The sequence below is a fragment of the Eriocheir sinensis genome, unplaced genomic scaffold (assembly GCF_024679095.1).
Source record: "Eriocheir sinensis breed Jianghai 21 unplaced genomic scaffold, ASM2467909v1 Scaffold340, whole genome shotgun sequence".
In the NCBI taxonomy this organism is placed as follows: Eukaryota; Metazoa; Arthropoda; class Malacostraca; order Decapoda; family Varunidae; genus Eriocheir; species Eriocheir sinensis.
In genome coordinates this window covers 346,739-368,211 of record NW_026111655.1, presented here as the reverse complement: position 1 = coordinate 368,211, position 21,473 = coordinate 346,739, and the positions used below count along the sequence as shown (strand labels likewise).

Genomic DNA, 21,473 nt, shown 5'->3' with positions numbered 1-21,473 from the left:
GCCTTTGCCTCCACTCTGTCCAGAAGAGCTGTGTGAGGAGCCCCCACACATGAGATGCATACTCCATACGAGGGCGGACAAGGCCCTGTATATGGACAGCAACTGTGCAGGGAGAAGAACTGGCGGAGACGGTACAGAACGCCCAGCCTCAAGGAAGCTGATTTAGTAAGAGATGAGATATGAAGTTTCCAGTTGAGATTTTGAGTTAAGGATAGACCGAGGATGTTTAGTGTTGAGGAAGGTGATAGCTGGGTGTTGTCAAAGAAGAGGGGCTAGTTGTGTGGAAGATTGTGTCGAGTGGAGAGGTGGAGAAACTGTGTTTTTGAGGCGTTGAAGGACACCAGGTTCTTCTTGCCCCAATCGGAAATAATAGTAAGGTCTGAGGCTAAGCGTTCTGCAGCCTCCAGCCTTGAGTCGTTAAGTTCCTGAAGGGTGGGTCTTCTATTAAAAGAAGTTGAATAATGCAGAGTGGAATCATCGGCGTAGGAATGGATAGGACAGTTCGTTTTGGAAAGAAGATCATCAATGAACAACAGAAAAAGAGTGGAGATAGGACAGAACCCTGTGGGACACCACTGTTAATAGATTTAGGGGAAGAACAGTGACCGTCTACCACGGCAGAAATAGAACGGTCAGAAAGGAAACTGGAGATAAAGGTACAGAGAGAAGGATAGAAACCGTAGGAGGGTAGTTTAGAAAGCAAAGATTTGTGCCAGACCCTATCAAAAGCTTTTGATATGTCCAGCGCAATAGCAAAAGTTTCACCGAAACGGCTAAGAGAGGATGACCAAGAGTCAGTTAAGAAGTATAGGAGATCACCAGTAGAACGCCCCTTGCGGAACCCATACTGGCGATCAGATAGAAGGTCAGAAGTGGAAAGGTGCTTTTGAATCTTACGGTTAAGGATTGATTCAAAAGCTTTAGATAGACAAGAAAGTAAAGCAATAGGACGGTAGTTTGAGGGATTGGAGCGGTCACCCTTCTTAGGTACAGGCTGTGTGAAGGCATACTTCCAGCAAGAAGGAAAGGTAGATGTTGACAGGCAGAGGCGAAAGAGTTTGACCAGGCAGGGTGACAGCACGGAGGCACAGTTTTTAAGGACAATAGGAGGCACTCCATCAGGTCCATAAGCCTTCTGAGGATTGAGGCCAGAGAGGGCATAGAAAACATCATTTTGAAGAATCTTTATAACAGGCATAAAGGAGTCAGAGGGGGGATGAGTAGAAGGAATATGCCCAGAATCGTCCAGAGTGGAGTTTTTAGAAAAAGTTTGAGAGAAGAGTTCAGCCTTAGAGATAGATGAGACGGCAGTGTTGCCGTCAGGACTGAGGAGGAGAAAGATGAAGAAGTGAAGTTGGAGGAGATGTTTTTGGCTAGATGCCAGAAGTCACGGGAAGAGTTAGAGAAAGCAAGGTTTTGACATTTTCTATTAATGAAAGAATTTTTGGTTAGTCGGAGAATAGATTTGGCACGATTTCGGGCAGAAATGTAAAGTTCATAATATATATATATATATATATATATATATATATATATATATATATATATATATATATATATATATATATATATATATATATATATATATATATATATATATATATATATATATATATATATATATATATATATATATATATATATATATATATATATATATATATATATATATATATATATATATATAAATATATATATATATATATATATATATATATATATATATATATAATCATGTAAATAGAAAGCTGGATTATTGTAACTCACTTTATTATGGCCTTCCTAAATACCTGCTGAAGAAACTATAACTTGTTATGAACAGAGCTGCAAGGCTAACAAAGGGTCTGCTGCCCCGTGAGAGAATAACACCTGCACTTACAGACTTGCATTGGCTGCCCATCAAGGCAAGGCTAACAAAGGGTCTGGTGAGAGAATAACACCTGCACTCACAGACTTGCATTGGCTGTCCATTAAGGCAAGGCTAACAAGGGGTCTGACCCCCGTGAGAGAATAACACCTGCACTCACAGACTTGCATTGGCTGTCCATTAAGGCAAGGCTAACAAAGGGTCTGCCCCCCGTGAGAGAATAACACCTGCACTCACAGACTTGCATTGGCTGCCCATCAAGGCAAGGCTAACAAAGGGTCTGCCCCCCGTGAGAGAATAACACCTGCACTCACAGACTTGCATTGGCTGTCCATTAAGGCAAGGCTAACAAAGGGTCTGGTGAGAGAATAACACCTGCACTCACAGACTTGCATTGGCTGTCCATTAAGGCAAGGCTAACAAAGGGTCTGTCCCCCCGTGAGAGAATAACACCTGCACTCACAGACTTGCATTGGCTGCCCATCAAGGCAAGGCTAACAAAAGGTCTGCTGCCCCGTGAGAGAATAACACCTGCACTCACAGACTTGCATTGGCTGTCCATTAAGGCAAGGCTAACAAAGGGTCTGGTGAGAGAATAACACCTGCACTCACAGACTTGCATTGGCTGCCCATCAAGGCAAGGCTAACAAAGGGTCTGCCCCCCGTGAGAGAATAACACCTGCACTCACAGACTTGCATTGGCTGTCCATTAAGGCAAGGCTAACAAAGGGTCTGGTGAGAGAATAACACCTGCACTCACAGACTTGCATTGGCTGTCCATTAAGGCAAGGCTAACAAAGGGTCTGGTGAGAGAATAACACCTGCACTCACAGACTTGCATTGGCTGCCCATCAAGGCAAGGCTAACAAAGGGTCTGCCCCCCGTGAGAGAATAACACCTGCACTCACAGACTTGCATTGGCTGTCCATTAAGGCAAGGCTAACAAAGGGTCTGGTGAGAGAGTAACACCTGCACTCACAGACTTGCATTGGCTGTCCATTAAGGCAAGGCTAACAAAGGGTCTGGTGAGAGAGTAACACCTGCACTCACAGACTTGCATTGGCTGCCCATCAAGGCAAGGCTAACAAAGGGTCTGCCCCCCGTGAGAGAATAACACCTGCACTCACAGACTTGCATTGGTTACATATCAAGGCACGCATAGTCTACAAAATATTTGTCTTGACTTATCAAGCAACGCGACTTGGTAAACCTGGATATTTGAGAAATATTCCAAAGGATTTTCATTTGGACACCACCATGTCACTGAGACACAGTGCAGAACAGTATAGACTCTATGAGCCCAGGGTCAACCTGGAACTGGGTTTCAGAGCATTTGAGAAGAGTGACCCGCGGCTCTATAATGAGTTACCCGGGATGTTACGAACAGTGACAGTCTGGCAATCTTCGAGAAAGCGCTGAAGACTCACTTATTCACTAAATACTACGACTTAACAAATATGAGGATTGAGGACAACTTTAGGTGCTAATATTACTGTTGTAATGTTAGCGGCCATGTGGAGCGCTGCCACGGCGGCGGACCGGGGCCTGAAACCTCATCAACGGTAATGGTAAACGGAATGTGGCCAATTTCTACAATCCCGACATTGGACCCATTTTTCTGAAGGTCTGCTATTAGCAAATGGTTCCCCACACACCAAACAAAGCCATTTGCCAATTTGCTGATAATGCGGTAAAAGGCCCACATGTGGGGTAAAAGGCCTCCCTGTGGGCAACTTACCCCAAAGGCACAGGGGGCCTCTTACCCCGGCAACTCATATATACACAAAATGTCACCATCTTTCCTACAAGTAAGTAGGCAGAGTATAATCACATGCAATATGGTCTAGACATCTTAGAGCAACTATCCATAGCTATCAGGCTAACTCTACAGTTCTTTGTCGTTAATTAGGTATCATTAAAATCACTGAAAACTTACGAGAAATTAGTCAAAAAGAAGAAATGTCCCCTTGTGGCCAGAGCAACTGTCCATTGTTTAGTCCAGTAGTTCCTGTGAGCACAGAGAGTTGGCGTTGCCTGCTTGATCATGTGACTGCTTGAGAAAAGAAAGAAAGAAAGACAAAACCAAGGGGGGCCTTTCACCTACTAGGAAGCCATCTTCCCCACCTTACCCGACTTTGTAGTACTTCGGTGTGCTTCGGGGTGTCTCGGGATGCACTTCCTAGTAGTTCCGTCGTTGTTCGGTGTTAATCGGCGTACTTCGGGACGAAAATTCGGCTGCTTAGAGATACAATTTGTAGTCCTTCGGTGTAAATCGGGGGTAGCTCGGGGTACTTCGGCGTGACTTGGGGTGCTTCGGGGAGAGAAGTACACGGAATTGGGGCCTGTTTCTCTCCCTAACTACGCCGAATTGACTACTACGAAGTACACCAAAACACTACGAAATACTATGAAGTACACCAAAACACTTTGAAGTACTGTGAAGTACACCAAAACACTATGAAGTACACCAACACACTATGAAGTACTATGAAGTACACCAAAACACTATGAAGTACACCAAAACACTATGAAGTACACCAAAACACTATGAAGTACACCAAAACACTATGAAGTACACCAAAACACTATGAAGTACTATGAAGTACACCAAAACACTATGAAGTACACCAAAACACTATGAAGTACTATGAAGTACACCAAAACACTATGAAGTACACCAAAACACTATGAAGTACACCAAAACACTATGAAGTACTATGAAGTACACCGAAACACTATGAAGTACATTGAAGTACACCAAAACACTATGAAGTACTATGAAGTACACCAAAACACTATGAAGTACACCAAAACACTATGAAATACTATGAAGTACACCAAAACACTATGAAGTACTATGAAGTACTATGAAGTACACCAAAACACTATGAAGTACTATGAAGTACACCAAAACACTATGAAGTACTATGAAGTACACCAAAACACTATGAAGTACTATGAAGTACACCAAAACACTATGAAGTACTATGAAGTACACCAAAACACTATGAAGTACACCAAAACACTATGAAGTACTATGAAGTACACCAAAACACTATGAAGTACTATGAAGTACACCAAAACACTATGAAGTACTATGAAGTACACCAAAACACTATGAAGTACTATGAAGTACACCAAAACACTATGAAGTACTATGCACACCGAAACACTATGAAGTACTATGAAGTACACCAAAACACTATGAAGTACACCAAAACACTATGAAGTACTATGAAGTACACCAAAACACTATGAAGTACTATGAAGTACACCAAAACACTATGAAGTACACCAAAACACTATGAAGTACACCAAACACTATGAAGTACACCAAAACACTATGAAGTACTATGAAGTACACTGAAACACTATGAAGTACTATGAAGTACACCAAAACACTATGAAGTACTATGAAGTACACCAAAACACTATGAAGTACTATGAAGTACACCAAAACACTATGAAGTACTATGAAGTACACCAAAACACTATGAAGTACTATGAAGTACACCAAACACTATGAAGTACTATGAAGCACAAAACACTATGAAGTACTATAAGTACACCAAAACACTATGAAGTACACTGAAACACTATGAAGTACACCAAACCACTATGAAGTACTATGAAGTACACCAAAACACTATGAAGTACTATGAAGTACACCAAAACACTATGAAGTACTATGAAGTACACCAAAACACTATGAAGTACTATGAAGTACACCAAAACACTATGAAGTACTATGAAGTACACCAAAACACTATGAAGTACTATTAATCACTATGAAGTACACCAAAACACTATGAAGTACTATGAAGTACACCAAAACACTATGAAGTACTATGAAGTACACCAAAACACTATGAAGTACTATGAAGTACACCAAAACACTATGAAGTACTATGAAGTACACCAAAACACTATGAAGTACTATGAAGTACACCGAAACACTATGAAGTACACCAAAACACTATGAAGTACTATGAAGTACACCAAAACACTATGAAGTACTATGAAGTACACCAAAACACTATGAAGTACTATGAAGTACACCAAAACACTATGAAGTACACCAAAACACTATGAAGTACACCAAAACACTATGAAGTACACCAAAACACTATGAAGTACACCAAAACACTATGAAGTACATCAAAACACTATGAAGTACTATGAAGTACACCGAAACACTATGAAGTATTATGAAGTACACCGAAACACTATGAAGTACTATGAAGTACACCAAAACACTATGAAGTACACCAAAACACTATGAAGTACTATGAAGTACACCAAAACACTACGAAGTACTATGAAGTACATCAAAACACTATGAAGTACACCGAAACACTATGAAGTACACCAAAACACTACGAAGTACTATGAAGTACACCAAAACACTATGAAGTACTATGAAGTACACCGAAACACTATGAAGTACACCAAAACACTATGAAGTACTATGAAGTACACCAAAACACTATGAAGTACTATGAAGTACACCAAAACACTATGAAGTACACCAAAACACTATGAAGTACACCAAAACACTATGAAGTACTATGAAGTACACCAAAACACTATGAAGTACTATGAAGTACACCAAAACACTATGAAGTACACCAAAACACTATGAAGTACACCAAAACACTATGAAGTACTATGAAGTACACCAAAACACTATGAAGTACACCAAAACACTATGAAGTACACCAAAACACTATGAAGTACTATGAAGTACACCAAAACACTATGAAGTACTATGAAGTACACCAAAACACTATGAAGTACTATGAAGTACACCAAAACACTATGAAGTACTATGAAGTACACCAAAACACTATGAAGTACACCGAAACACTATGAAGTACTATGAAGTACACCAAAACACTATGAAGTACTATGAAGTACACCAAAACACTATGAAGTACTATGAAGTACACCGAAACACTATGAAGTACTATGAAGTACACCAAAACACTATGAAGTACACCAAAACACTATGAAGTACTATGAAGTACACCAAAACACTATGAAGTACACCGAAACACTATGAAGTACTATGAAGTACACCAAAACACTATGAAGTACTATGAAGTACACCGAAACACTATGAAGTACTATGAAGTACACCAAAACACTATGAAGTACTATGAAGTACACCAAAACACTATGAAGTACTATGAAGTACACCAAAACACTATGAAGTACTATGAAGTACACCAAAACACTATGAAGTACTATGAAGTACACCAAAACACTATGAAGTACTATGAAGTACACCAAAACACTATGAAGTACTATGAAGTACACCAAAACACTATGAAGTACTATGAAGTACACAGAAACACGCCGATTTCTTATCACTTCGGGACGGCTTCTGAATTTGGGGGGAAAATTTGCGCACGTTGAAATTTTTCTCCCGAAGTGTTTTTGAACCCGAATTGACGCCGATTTGATTCACGAAGTACTACGAAGCTCCCGAAGCTAGCCGAATTCAACCCGAATTTGAAAATTTCAAATTCGGGACCGATTCGGGCTCTGTGGGACCGGGGGGTTATGAAGAAAGACTGGAGAAATTGGGACTTACAACACTGGAGAGAAGGAGAGAGGGGAACTAATACAGGATACAAGAGGGATTGGAGAAATTGGACGGAAGATTTAGTGGTATGTGACAGAAGTGTGACAAGAGGGAATAGTAAGAAATTGAAGAAGAGCGACTGTAGGAGAGACGTCAATAAATACAGTTTTCCATACAGAAGCACAACAACATGGAACGGACTCGACGAGGAGACTGTGCGTGCAAAAACGATTCATGAATTTAAAGCCAAACTGGATAATAAGCGTTATAGAGACGGGACAGCACGAGCCTAATACGGCTCTTTTCCTGTATTTCACAACTAGGTACACTAGGTAAATGCCTAATACTAATACTAATGTACGAATTGTGAAATAAAATGGAAGAAGTAGATAACGAGTCCCCTTATGCAAGAGTTAACCAGCATCTCCATTCTTTCATCCCCCTTCACTGGTAAACTCTGGAATAGCCTTCCTTCTTCTGTATTTCCTCCTGCCTAGGACTTGACCTCTTTCAAGAAGTGTATCAAGACACCTTTCCACTCGACATTGACCTCTCTTTTGGCTACCCTGTACTTTTTACTTTTGTGGGAGCGGCGAGTAGCGGGCTTTTTTGTAATCTTTTTGTTGCCCTTGAGCCGCATCCTTAGATGTAAGAGAGAGAGAGAGAGAGAGAGAGAGAGAGAGAGAGAGAGAGAGAGAGAGAGAGAGAGAGAGAGAGAGAGAGAGAGAGAGAGAGAGAGAGAGAGAGAGAGAGAGAGAGAGAGAGAGAGAGAGAGAAAGGAAGATGCATGAGAGACATTACACCAAAATAATAATTAAAAAAAAAAATGCTAACCTAACTTAAGCTATTCCAGAGTGAGTATGGCCACAGAAACTCGCCTTGCAGCTCTCGCTAGCTTTCTCACTTTCTGTGTGCCCGCGGCCTTACACTCGCAGCCCGAAATCAGCCCCCTAAAAAGCCCCAAACCAGCCTGTTCTTAAACCCATAGCGACCTGACGACTCCTTCTCAGCCCCTTTCCTTCCCCTCTACTCCTTTCAGCCCCCTCAGGCACCGAAATCAGCCCCAAAAATTACCCTTCACATTTTTTGTCTCTCAGCACTGATAGTAACCTTACAGTCTTATCCCTGCCCTCTCGCCCCTAAAAACAGCCTCTTCAGACCCCAATCAGCCGCAATCACCCACCTCTTAGATCGGCGAGGGCTACTCTGTCTCCTAGGCTTGGGTGACCCGTACTTGATCTTGAGGTTGCAGGCGGGTTCGATCTTAGTATAGGTTATGTCATGCAGCTCAGCCTGGGACAGTCCTGGGTTAGCTTGGAGGTGGAGTGTGACGCACAGACGCAGCTCCTCGGGAAGTTGCCAGTGACGAGACTCCGAGGGTGACCGAGATCTTGACCTATGGGGTAAGGGAGGGGTTAGGAGGGGGGTTGGGGGGGATGGGTGAAGGGAGGGGAGGGAAGGAAGGAAGGGAAGGGAAGGGGGAGGTTGAAGAAGAAAAGAAAATTTATATTATAAGGAAAGAAAAAATATAAAGAGGAGGAGGAGGAGGAAAGGGAGGGAAGAAGGAAATAATTCTAAATATGAAATATATATATATATATATATATATATATATATATATATATATATATATATATATATATATATATATATATATATATATATATATATATATATATATATATATATATATATATATATATATATATATATATATATATATATATATATATATATATATATATATATATATATATATATATATATATATATATATATATATATATATATATATATATATATATATATATATATATATATATATATATATATATATATATATATATATATATATATATATATATATATATATATATATATATATATATATATATATATATAAGTGTATCTCTCTCTCTCTCATTTTCTTATTTTGTCTTTCTTTTCTTCCATGCCTCTACTAACCCTTCCTCCTCCTCCTCCTCCTCCACAGCTATGCTTCCTATGTCTCCTCTTACAGGAGTCCCGATGCTGTAAGGAATCCACTTCTGTGTCCACTCCAGACAGCTGGTATCCACTCTTAGGGGTCAGGTCATGGACGGTGGCTGTGTGACCTCCGACCTGCATGTGGTGACCTGTTGTGACCTGCGCACGTTGTGGCTCATCTGACCTGTGGATGTGGGGACTTTATTTTTTTTTGGTGAGAGAGAGAGAGAGAGAGAGAGAGAGAGAGAGAGAGAGGAGAGAGAGAGAGAGAGAGAGAGAGAGAGAGAGAGAGAGAGAGATGCGTATGATGCCCTCTAGCCCCCCAAAAGCTGACAAAAGTACAGGCCTGAGATGAAATGTGAAAACAGGGCGAGTTGAAGGGGCGAACAAAAAAAGACATTAGTCAGGTTACATTAGGTTACGTTAGGTTAAGTTAGTTTGATTTAATTTGGCATGCTCAGATTAAGTGTGGAAACGAGGGGTCGTGGGGTTCAAAGTCTCCCATTAAGGAGGTTACGTTAGGTTAAGTTAGTTTGATTTAATTTGGCATGCTCAGATTAAGTGTGGAAACGAGGGGTCGTGGGGTTCAAAGTTTCCCATTAAGGAGGTTACGTTAGGTTAGGGCAGTGTGACCCCTTGACTGGGGATTTCCTACCAGAATACCTCCCCAAGCTACAGGAATGGACCAAAACTGTCTGCTACAATTCAATGAAGAAAAATGTAAAGTCCTGCACCTTGGGAGGGGATATCCAGCACACCAATACCACATGGGAAACACTCAACTATCCACCACAGAGCCATAGTAAGACCTGGGACCATATGTTACCAGGCTACCAGTGAAGGGATATCCAGCACACCAATACCACATGGGAAACACTCCACTATCCACCACAGAGCCAGGGAAAGACCTGGGCCCATAATATGTTACCAGGCTACCAGTGGAGGGATATCCAGCACACAAATACCACATGGGAAACACTCCACTATCCACCACAGAGCCAGAGAAAGACCTGGGACTGTATATTACCAGGCTACAAGTGAGGGCAAAATCCTTGCCAACCACAGTGGACGGGTTAATTCAGTATGCTCAGATTAAATTAGAAAACAAAGAGGATCGAGAATAGATTTTAATTGAGAATAGATGGCCCCACTATAAACACTTGCCTGTGCCAAGATGGGCTCGGACCGACCACCAGGCCCATAAAAAAGAAAGCCTAACAGCACTGTGGGCTCGGGCGTACAAATAACAAATAAAAAAAAAAAAAAATGCGAAAACGATGGGGGAGTCAAGGAAGTCTGTTCGATAGGTTACGTTAAGTTAGTTTAAAAGTTTTTGGCATGCGGTGTAGCCAACCAAAGTTAACCCGTCCGCTGCGATTGTCAGGGACTTTGCCTTCACTGGTAGCCTGGTAACATAATAGTCCCAGGTCTGTCTCTGTGGTGGATAGTGGAGTGTTTCCCATGTGGCATTGGTGTGCTGGATATCCCTTCACTGGTAGCCTGGTAACATACACTCCCAGGTCTTACTCTGCCTCTGTGGTGGATAGTGGAGTGTTTACCATGTGGTATTGGTGTGCTGGATATCCCTTCACTGGTAGCCTGGTAACATACACTCCCAGGTCTTACTCTGCCTCTGTGGTGGATAGTGGAGTGTTTCCCATGTGGTATTGGTGTGCTGGATATCCCTTCACTGGTAGCCTAGTTACATATACTCCCAGGTCTTACTCTGCCTCTGTGGTGGATAGTGGAGTGTTTCCCATGTGGTATTGGTGTGCTGGATATCCCTTCACTGGTAGCCTGGTAACATATACTCCCAGGTCTTACTCTGCCTCTGTGGTGGATAGTGGAGTGTTTCCCATGTGGTATTGGTGTGCTGGATATCCCTTCACTGGTAGCCTGGTAACATATACTCCCAGGTCTTACTCTGCCTCTGTGGTGGATAGTAGAGTGTTTCCCATGTGGTATTGGTGTGCTGGATATCCCCTCCCAAGGTGCAGGACTTGACATTTTTCTTGACTGAATTGTAGCCGTAGACACTTTTTGTTCCATTCCTGTAGCTTGGTGAGGTCGGACTGTAGGAAATCCACAGTCAAGAGGTTAAGTGTTAGGGAAAAAAAAATAATAATACATAAATAAATAAATAAAGTGTATTAGGTAAATTATGTTCACGTTCGGGTTAGTTTAGATGTTTTCAGCTTGCAGTGTGGGTCAGCGGAAGTTAAGTGTATGTATTTACCTAGTTGTATTTACCTATTTGTAGTTTTACAGGGCCTGGGCTTTACGCTCGTGTGGTCCTGTCTCCGTATTTATATTTGTCCAACTTTTCCTTAAAGCTTTGCACACTCCTCGCCGATACTACATCCTCACTTAGTCTGTTCCAAACCTCTTTATTTCTTTGTGGGAAGCTATATTTCTTTGTCTCTCAAGCATCTTCCCTTCCTCAATTTTCTACGATGTCCTCTTGTGTTCCTGGTGGTAATTCCTTCTCTCAGTAGTAACTCACCGTTATCTACTTCTTCCATTTTGCTCAACAATCTATAGATTTGTATTAGGTCTCCCCTTTCTCTTCTTTGTTCTAGTGTTGGCAAGTCTTTCCTCATATGTCAATCCCTCCAGCTCTGGAACCATTTTTGTTGCCATCCTTTGTGTTCTTTCTAGTTTCTTTGTTTCTTCTTATGGGGAGACCACACTGCCTCCGCATGTTCCAATTTTGGTCTGATCACAGTGGTAATGAATTTTTTCATCATATCCTTATCCATGTAGTGGAATGCTATTCCTATATTTCTCACCATGTTATACATATCACCGAATATCCGATTAACATGACTCTCAGACTCAGGCTGTTTGTTATCTTGCATTATTACTCCCAGATCTTTCTCTTCATGTACTTTCTTTAATATTTCACCATCTCCCATTTTATATGTCCATTTTTTTTTTTTTTTTGTGTGTGTGTGGGGGTAAAATAAACCTGAAAGCCTTCACTTTCTTACACAACAGGTAAACACACACACACACACACACACACACACATACACACGTACCTGTTTAGCAAGCCGCCCCAAAGCCATGACTCCATCTTGGTTCACCTGTGCAGGAACCCGACACCTGTGGAAGAAGAAGAAGAGTTGTGTCCATAGAGCCGCTTTCACAGTCACTTTGTTTGTTTTGATCGCTACCAATGGCGGCGATCAACGCTATAGTGTTCCACGTGAAACTGGCCTACAGGGGAGTGGCGGCAGCAGGGGAAGCGAGAGGTGTTGAGTGTGTGTGCCAAGGTGCTGGGCTAGGCTAACCCCGCAGCCGCCACTACCACCCCATCGGCCAGTTTGACACGGAAATACTATAGCGGCCATTGGTAACGATCAAAACAAACAAAGTGACTGTGAAGCGGCCCATAGTCTTAAATGTCTGGGGCTACATTAGCTTAGGTTAGCTTAAATTTATTCCCCTTTCTCAGATGATATGTGAAGACAGGGGGGGGGGGTGACAAGGCCCCCTGTTATGTTATTCATGCCAGGGTGAGTTAGGTTAGATTTTTTGGGCTGCAGTGTATTCAGACAGAGGTTTAGGATAGTGGGGGAGGATGTTGAAATAAGCTGGTGTTTGGCGCCAGAAACAGCTGCCTGAGTTTGGCTACCTGATTACTTAAATAAACACCAAAATCTACCACAAAAAATAGTTTGGCTACCTGATTACTTAAATAAACACCAAAATCTACCACAAAAAATAGTTTGGCTACCTGATTACTTAAATACACACCAAAATCTACCACAAAAAATAGTTTGGCTACCTGATTACTTAAATAAACACCAAAATCTACCACAAAAAATAGTTTGGCTACCTGATTACTTAAATAAACACCAAAATCTACCACAAAAAATAGTTTGGCTACCCAATTTCTTAAATAAACACCAAAATCTACCACAAAAAATAGTTTGGCTACCCAATTTCTTAAATAAACACCAGAATCTACCACAAAAAATAGTAAGGCTATCCAATTTCCTAAATACACACAGTGGTAAAGGACATGAAATCGGAAAGGATAATTGTAGAGAGTGGAGTGCCTCAAGGATCAGTATTGGCAGCAATACTTTTCCTGGTATATATAAATGTTATGCCGGAGAAAGTAAGCAGTTACATGAGCCTGTTTGCAGACATTGGGAAATTGCTGAGACATATAAGAAACAGTAAAGACTGAAATTTCGCAAGAGGACCTGAATAAGATCTGGGACTGGAGTATGAAATGGGAGATGGAATTCAATGTGAATAAATGTCATGTAATGGAAATGGGAAAAGAGTGAAGGGAGACCAAAATGAACATACAGAATGGGAGATGGAGAAATATTAAAAAAAAGTTCAAGAAGAGAGAGATCTGGGAGTGACAATACAAGATAATCAACAGCCTGAGAGTCATGTTAATAGGGTATTCAGAGATATGAATAGAATGGTAAGAAATATAGGATTAGCATTCCACTACAAGGATAAGGATATGATGGAAAAGAATATAACCACTATGATTAGACCAAAATTGGAATATGCATATACACGACTCCAGACTGGAGGCTGCAGAACGCTTAACCTCAGACCTTGCTATCATTTCCGATTGGGGCTGAAGGAACCTTGTGTCCTTCAATGCCTCAAAAACTCAATTTCTCCACCTATCAACTCGACACAATCTTCCAAACACTTATCCCCTATTCTTCGACAACACTCAGCTTCTTCAACATTAAACATCCTCGGTCTTTCCTTTACTCAAAATCTCAACTGGAAACTTCACATCTCCTCTCTCGCTAAATCAGCTTCCTCGGGGTTGGGCGTTCTGTATCGTCTCCGCCAGTTCTTCTCCCCCGCACAGTTGCTATCCATATACAGGGGCCTTGTCCGCCCTCGTATGGAGTATGCATCTCATGTGTGGGGGGGCTCCACTCACACAGCTCTTCTGGACAGAGTGGAGGCTAAGGCTCTTCGTCTCATCAGCTCTCCTCCTCCTACTGATAGTCTTCTACCTCTTAAATTCCGTCGCGATGTTGCCTCTCTTTCTATCTTCTATCGATATTTCCACGCTGACTGTTCTTCTGAACTTGCTAACTGCATGCCTCCCCCCCTCCCGCGGCCCCGCTGCACACGACTTTCTACTCATGCTCATCCCTATACTGTCCAAACCCCTTATGCAAGAGTTAACCAGCATCTTCACTCTTTCATCCCTCACGCCGGTAAACTCTGGAACAATCTTCCTTCATCTGTATTTCCTCCTGCCTACGACTTGAACTCTTTCAAGAGGAGGGTATCAGGACATCTCTCCTCCCGAAATTGACCTTGCTTTTGGACACCTCTTTTGATTCTTTTTGTGGGAGCAGCGAGTAGCGGGTTTTTTTATTATTGTTGTTTCCTTTTTTTTGTGCCCTTGAGCTGCCTCCTTTGTTGTAAAAACAAAACAAAATTGTGGAGGCGGTGTGGTCTCCCCATAAGAAGAAACACATAAAAAAACTAGAAAGAACACAAAGGATTGCAACGAAAATGGTTCCAGAACTGGAGGGATTGTCATATGAAGAAAGATTAAAGGAAATGGACCTGCCAACACTGGAACAAGGAAGAGAAAGGGGAGACTTTTTTTTTCTTTTTTACGTCACGGCCTATTGCGCCGGTAGGCTTCTTCTCGGTGGATCCTGATGGTCGGTCCAAGGCTTCTTTACCGTGGAGCCTGATGGTCGGCCCAGCCCGTTCTGGCGCAGGCGAGTGTTTATAGTGGCGCCATCTTGCATTGGCTCATGCTGCCCTCCCAGAGCTCATCTTTGATACTAGAATCTAGAGTCCGGGTTGATAGGTGGTCTTCTGGACAGCATGTGGGTAGTTTTAGGCCACTCGGCGGCGGCTGAAAAATCCCAGCTTGGTGGCACCGGGCGGGGATTGAACTCGCGTCCTCCTGAACACGGGGCCGTCTCGCTATCCATTCAGCCACCGCCTCATAAATTATTGATTAAAATGGAAGAAGTAGACAATGAGGATTTTATTTATTTATTTTTTTTTTTTACAGCAAAGAAGACAGTTCATGGGCATAAGAAAAAAAAATGATGAAAAACAAAGCCCGCTGCTCACTGTTCCTAAAAAGAGTACAGAGGAGTAGCCAAAAGAGAAGTCAATTTCGGGAGGAGAGGTGTCCCGATACCCTCCTCTTGAAAGAGTTCAAGTCGTAGGCAGGAGGAAAAACAGATGAAGGAAGATTGTTCCAGAGATTACCAGCGTGAGGGATGAAAGAGTGAAGATGCTGGTTAACTCTTGCATAAGGGGTTTGGACAGTATAGGGATGAGCATGAGTAGAAAGTCGCGTGGCGAGGCCGCGGGAGGGGGGGAGGCATGCAGTTAGCAGGTTCAGAAGAGCAGTCAGCATGAAAATATCGATAGAAGAATTTAAGAGGTAGAAGACTATCAGTAAGAGGAGAGCTGTGATATGAAGAGCCTTAGCCTTCACTCTGTCCAAGAGAGCTGTGTGAGTGGAGCCCCCCCACACGTGAGATGCAAACTCCATACGAGGGCGGACAAGGCCCCTGTATATGGACAGCAACTGTGCAGGGGAGAAGAACTGGCGGAGACGATACAGAACGCCCAACCTCAAGGAAGCTGATTTAGTAAGAGAGGAGATGTGAAGTTTCCAGGTCAGATTTTGAGTTATGGATAGACCGAGGATATTTAGTGTTGAAGAAGGTGACAGCTGGGTGTTGTTGAAGAATAGGGGATAGGTGTTTGGAAGATTGTGTCGACTTGATAGGTGGGGAAATTGGGTTTTTGAGGCATTGAAGGACACAAGATTTATTTTACCCCAATGGGAAATGCTAGCAAGGTCTGAGGTTAAGCGTTCTGCAGCCTCCAGCCTGGAGTCATGTAATTCCTGTTGAGAGGGTCTTCTGTTGAAAGAAGTTGAATAATGCAGAGTGGAGTCATCAGCGTATGAGTGGACAGGACAGTTTGTTAAGGAAAGAAGATCATTGATGAATAACAGGAAGGGAGTGGGTGATAAGACAGAGCCCTGTGGAACACCACTGTTGATAGGTTTAGGGGAAGAACAGTGACCGTCTACCACAGCTGAGATAGAACGGCCAGAAAGGAAACTGGAGATAAAGGAACAGAGAGAGGGATAGAATCCGAAAGAGGGCAGCTTAGAAAGCAAAGACTTGTGCCAGACTCTATCGAAGGCTTTCGATATGTCTAGCGCAACTGAAAAAAGTTTCACCGAAACGGCTAAGAGAGAATGACCAGGAGTCGGTTAAGAGAGCAAGAAGATCGCCAGTAGAATGCCCCTTGCGGAACCCATACTGGCGATCAGATAGAAGGTTAGAAGTGGAAAGGTGCTTTAGGATTGATTCAAGAGCTTTAGATAGACAGGAAAGTAAAGCTATAGGGCGGTAGTTTGAGGGATTGTAACGGTCACCCTTCTTAGGCACAGGCTGTATGAAGGCGTACTTCCATCAGGAAGGAAAGGTAGATGTTAATAGGCAGAGACAAAAAAGTTTGACCAGGCAGGGTGTCAGCACGGAGGCACAGTTTTTAAGGACAACAGAAGTCACTCCATCAGGTCCATAAGCCTTCTGAGAGTTGAGGCCAGAGAGGGCATAGAAAACATCATTCCCAAGAATCTTAATAACAAGCATAAAGGAGTCAGAGGGGGGATGAGTAGGAGGAATATGCCCAGAATCATCCAGAGTGGAGTTGTTACAGAAAGTTTGAATAATGAGTTCAGCCTTAGAGACAGATTTTTTTTTTTACAACTAAGGAGACAGTTCAAGGGCGTAAAGAAAAATATAAAAAAAAAGCCCGCTACTCACTGCTCCTGAATAGAAGTCAAAGGAGTGTCCAAAAAGAGAGGTCAATTTCGGGAGGAGAGGTGTCCTGATACCCTCCTCTTGAAAGAGTTCAAGTCATAGGCAGGAGGAAATACAGATGAAGGAAGAATGTTCCAGAGTTTACCAGCGTGAGGGATGAAAGAGTGAAGATGCTGGTTGACTCTTGCATAAGGGGTTTGGACAGTATAGGGATGAGCATAAGTAGAAAGTCGTGTGCAGCGGGGCCGCGGGAGGGGGGGAGGCATGCAGTTAGAAAGTTCAGAAGAGCAGTCAGCATGAAAATATCGATAGAAGATAGAAAGAGAGGCAACATAGCGGCGGAATTTGAGAGGTAGAAGACTATCTGTATGAGGAGGAGAGCTGATGAGACGATGAGACGGCAGTGCTGCCGTCAGGGTCAAGGAGTGGAGGGAATGACGAAGAAGTGAAGTTGGAGGAGATATTTTTGGCTAGGTGCCAGAAGTCACGGGAAGAATTAGAAAAAACAAGGTTTTGACATTTGCCATGGATGAAAGTGGTTTTGGTAAGTTGAAGAATAGATTTTGCACAATTTCGGGCGAAAATGTAAAGATCATGGTTAGCAGGAGTGCAAAGGCTCTGGTACCTTTTGTGAGCTGCCTCTCCATCTCTAACAGCACAAAAACAAGCTTAGTTAGCTTAGTTACTACTAAGAGAAGGAAGAAACACCAGGAACACAATTGAGAAAGGGAAGATGCTTGAGAGACAAAGAAATATAGCTTCCCGCAAAGAAACCTGGAGGTTTGGAACAGACCAAATGAGGATGTAGTATTGGCAAAGAGTGTGCATAACTTTAAGGAAAAGCTGGATAAATACAGATATGGAGACAGGAAAAAACGAAAGAAATGCAGAAAATATCTCCTCAAGTAAAATAAATGAAGTTATGGATGAGAATGGAAAGATGTTGAAAGACGGGGAAGCTGTGAAAGAGAGATGGAGAGAATATTTCAAAAACTTAATGAATTTTGAGGATGGACGTCCAGCAGCCGTAACAGCAGCAGTTTTGAGTAGAGGTAGAGGAGGAGTATATAAGGAAAGAACTATAACATATGAACAAGCAAATCAGGCAATAAAAAGATTAAAAAATGGAAAGGCAGCAGGAATTGATGGAATCACAGCAGAAATGTTGAAGTGTGGAGGAGATGAAGTCGTGAAATGGATGGTCAAGATATGTGAGGTAGCATGGGAGGGGGGGGGGGGGGGTGCCAGCAGACTGGACGAAAGCCATCGTTGTCCCAGTTTACAAGGGGAAGGTAAGGGCAGGAGAGGGGAATGTGGGAGCTATAGAGGTAGAAGTCTCCTGAGTATACCCGGAAAGGTATATGGAAAAGTCGTAATAGAGAGGGTGCAAAGACTTACAGAAGAGAAAATCAGTGAAGAGCAAGGAGGCTTCAGGAAGGGAAGGGGATGTGTGGATCAGATATTTGCCTTCAGGATGGTACTAGAAAAAATAATAGCAAAAGGAAAGAAACTATACGCTGCCTTCATGGATTTGGAAAAAGCTTATGACAGAGTCGATTGGATTGCACTGTGGGATGTTTTAAAGATTTATGGTGTGGGAGGAAAACTGCTTAGTGCAATAAAGTCTTTCTATGAGGATGCATCTGCATGTGTCAAAATTACTGGAGAAACAAGTGAACATTTTGAGATAAAAGTGGGCTTAAGACAAGGGTGTGTCATTTCACCTTGGTTATTCAATATTTATATGGATGGTGTTATTAGAGAAATTAAGGGCAAAGTTGGGGAAGTTGGAGTAAGACTGTTCGATGAGGGAAGGAAGTGGGTACTGAATTCAGTACTGTTTGCTGATGACACGGTGCTCATTGCAGAAAATGAAAGTGACCTACAAAATTTGGTCAGTGTTTTTGATAGTGTCTGTAACAGGAGAAAGCTGAAAGTAAATGTCAACAAAAGTAAAGTGATGGTTTGTGAGCAAAGTAGAAGTGAGGTTGTAGATTTTGTATGCCCATATAGAGTGGGAATTGAATGTGAAAAAGAATGCAAAATAATTTTGAATGGTGAAGAAATGGAGGAGGTCAATGAGTTTAAGTATCTTGATCAGTTATGTGTAAGCATGGTGGTATGGAGGGAGAGACAAGAGAAAGGGCATTGCAAGGAAGAAGGGTGGTAGGGTCTTTGGGACGAATCATGAATGGCAGAAGTGTGAGCATGGAGGTAAAGAGGGATTTGAGAAATACAATAATAGTACCAACCCTCACATATGCAAGTGAAACGTGGGCCTGGAATGAAAGTCAGAGGTCTAGAGTGCAGGCAGTGGAAATGAGTTATTTGAGGAGTGCTTGTGGTGTGAGTAGAATGGATGGAATGAGTAATGAAAGTGTGTACAGGCGTTTTGGAATGTGTCACAGGGTGAAGGGAAGAAGTGTGGAGTGGTGGAAGAAGTGAAGCTACAGACTTTAAAGTGGTTTGGCCACATGAAGCGAATGGAGGAGAGTAAGATGACCAGAAGGGTGTATGTGAGTGAGAGAGAGGGAGGGAATGCTAGAGGACGACCTCCAGTGAAATGGAGGGATAGGGTGCAAGAGTACGTTGGGGAGAGGGGGGAAAGATCTTTGAGAAGCTTTGAGCAGGCAAGGAGGGAGTGTCTGGATAGAGAAAGTTGGAAGCTCTTCTGCCATGGCCATCTCCTGGAAATGATGATGATGAATACTGTGCTACAGAAAGCCAAGGAAACCCCAATAAACTTTCAAGGTGGCAGAACAGCTTTATGGAAAGTTATAAGAGAGCTTGGGTTTAGATTTAAGAAGTATTGGAATGGAAGACATATATTACTGGAGCACCAAGACATTGTGGCAGCCAGAAACAACTTGTACCTCAGACAAACTGGAAAGAATAGATACAGTGATGACCCAGACCAGAAGTGTGTGTGTGTGTGTGTGTGTGTGTGTGTGTGAGAGAGAGAGAGAGAGAGAGAGAGAGAGAGAGAGAGAGAGAGAGAGAGAGAGAGAGAGAGAGAGAGAGAGAGAGAGAGAATAACACTTTCATGAACTTAATCCCAGCCTAAGGTAACACTGGTGTGGTCACGGACGACAAGCTCAGTTTTTCCGAGGTGGAGGAATTAGTAGGAAAGAAAAAAAAGATACTACGGTAACCTCATCATCAACATTCCTCTGGCCATGCCTGGGACAGTGATCAAAGTCCCTCTCTCTCTCCCTCACCTTCCACGGCAGCAGGGTGAGGAGGAGGAGGAGGAGGAGGAGGAGGAGGAGGAGCCCAGCGAGTATGGCCCACCAGGGAACACTTGGGGCTGTGTCCAGGGACTTGGCAGGGGTGGCCACGTCCCTGCTGTGGATCTGTGGAGGGTTACAACAGGTCAGGAAGGGTCAATGTGTGTGTGTTTACCTGTGTTTGTATATGGAAAAGGGTTACAATCTCTTAGGGGTGAGAAACTTGTCATACGAGGACAGACCCAAACATTTAAACCTGCATTCTCTAGAAAAGCGAAGGGTGTGAGGAGACTTGATGGAGGCTTACAAATGTATGAAGGGCTTTAATTAGTAAGGGGTGTTAATAAGGCTTTGGTGGTGTGAGGGCCGGGTAGAAGAGGTTAGATGATTTCATGGATAGTGAGGAGCTGCCTTGTGTTGGCCTATCAGCCTCTTGCAGACTCCTTATTATCTATGTTACATTATGCTCTTGAGATAATGCTTGAGTAAACTGATGGATGCCTCCTCCTCCTCCTCATAGGCTAGGCTACTCTTATGGCTTGAAATAACACATATAATGAATGCCTGACTCAGCGATGGGTTAGCTCAGGCAGGGGTTATGTCCCTCACTGACAGACGGACTGACTCACCGGGACGTCCTTGGGGTCATTGCCGTGCGGTAGAGTGGCGACTCACTGGACCGCATGACTGGAGACAATGACATCCTGATGGGGCACTGGCGGGGCGACGCGGGGCAGCAGAGGACACGGCACAACAGGGCAGGGATGACAGGGAGGATTGAGTTTAGTTATGCACACGGCAGAGGTCAGGTCAGGTCATGGGGGGTCAGTGTGCTAGGCTACTACTGTTATTTTAGCTACTGTGTGTGCTAAGGATGTTAGTGTGTGTGTGTGTGTGTGTGTGTGTGTGTGTGTGTGTGTGTGTGTGTGTGTCATATTATTATTATTCCTATTATTTTGAAAGTTTTCATTGATCCGTTTAATTTGTCA

General features: G+C 42.7%; 1 protein-coding gene across 4 annotated transcripts; it reads right to left on the bottom strand.

Annotated features, from left to right (window-relative positions):
- Window positions 1–4,000: 4,000 nt before the first annotated feature.
- Window positions 4,001–21,200, bottom strand: LOC126991791 (uncharacterized). Of its 4 annotated transcripts, XR_007745849.1 has the most exons (6): window positions 21,114–21,200; window positions 20,476–20,610; window positions 12,482–12,545; window positions 9,473–9,624; window positions 8,689–8,850; window positions 4,001–4,178 (listed from the first exon to the last, which is right to left on the bottom strand). XR_007745849.1 is itself a non-coding variant. In XM_050850462.1 (4 exons), the coding sequence occupies exons 1-4, from the start codon at window positions 21,185–21,187 to the stop codon at window positions 11,360–11,362; spliced, it is 426 nt and encodes a 141-aa protein (XP_050706419.1). In that variant the 5' UTR covers window positions 21,188–21,194; the 3' UTR covers window positions 11,172–11,359. The 4 variants fall into 4 exon arrangements, 1 of the variants encoding a protein (XP_050706419.1); XR_007745848.1 differs by lacking the exon at window positions 4,001–4,178 and having other exon boundaries at window positions 8,277–8,850; window positions 9,420–9,624; XR_007745847.1 differs by lacking the exon at window positions 4,001–4,178 and having other exon boundaries at window positions 8,283–8,850.
- Window positions 21,201–21,473: the final 273 nt, after the last annotated feature.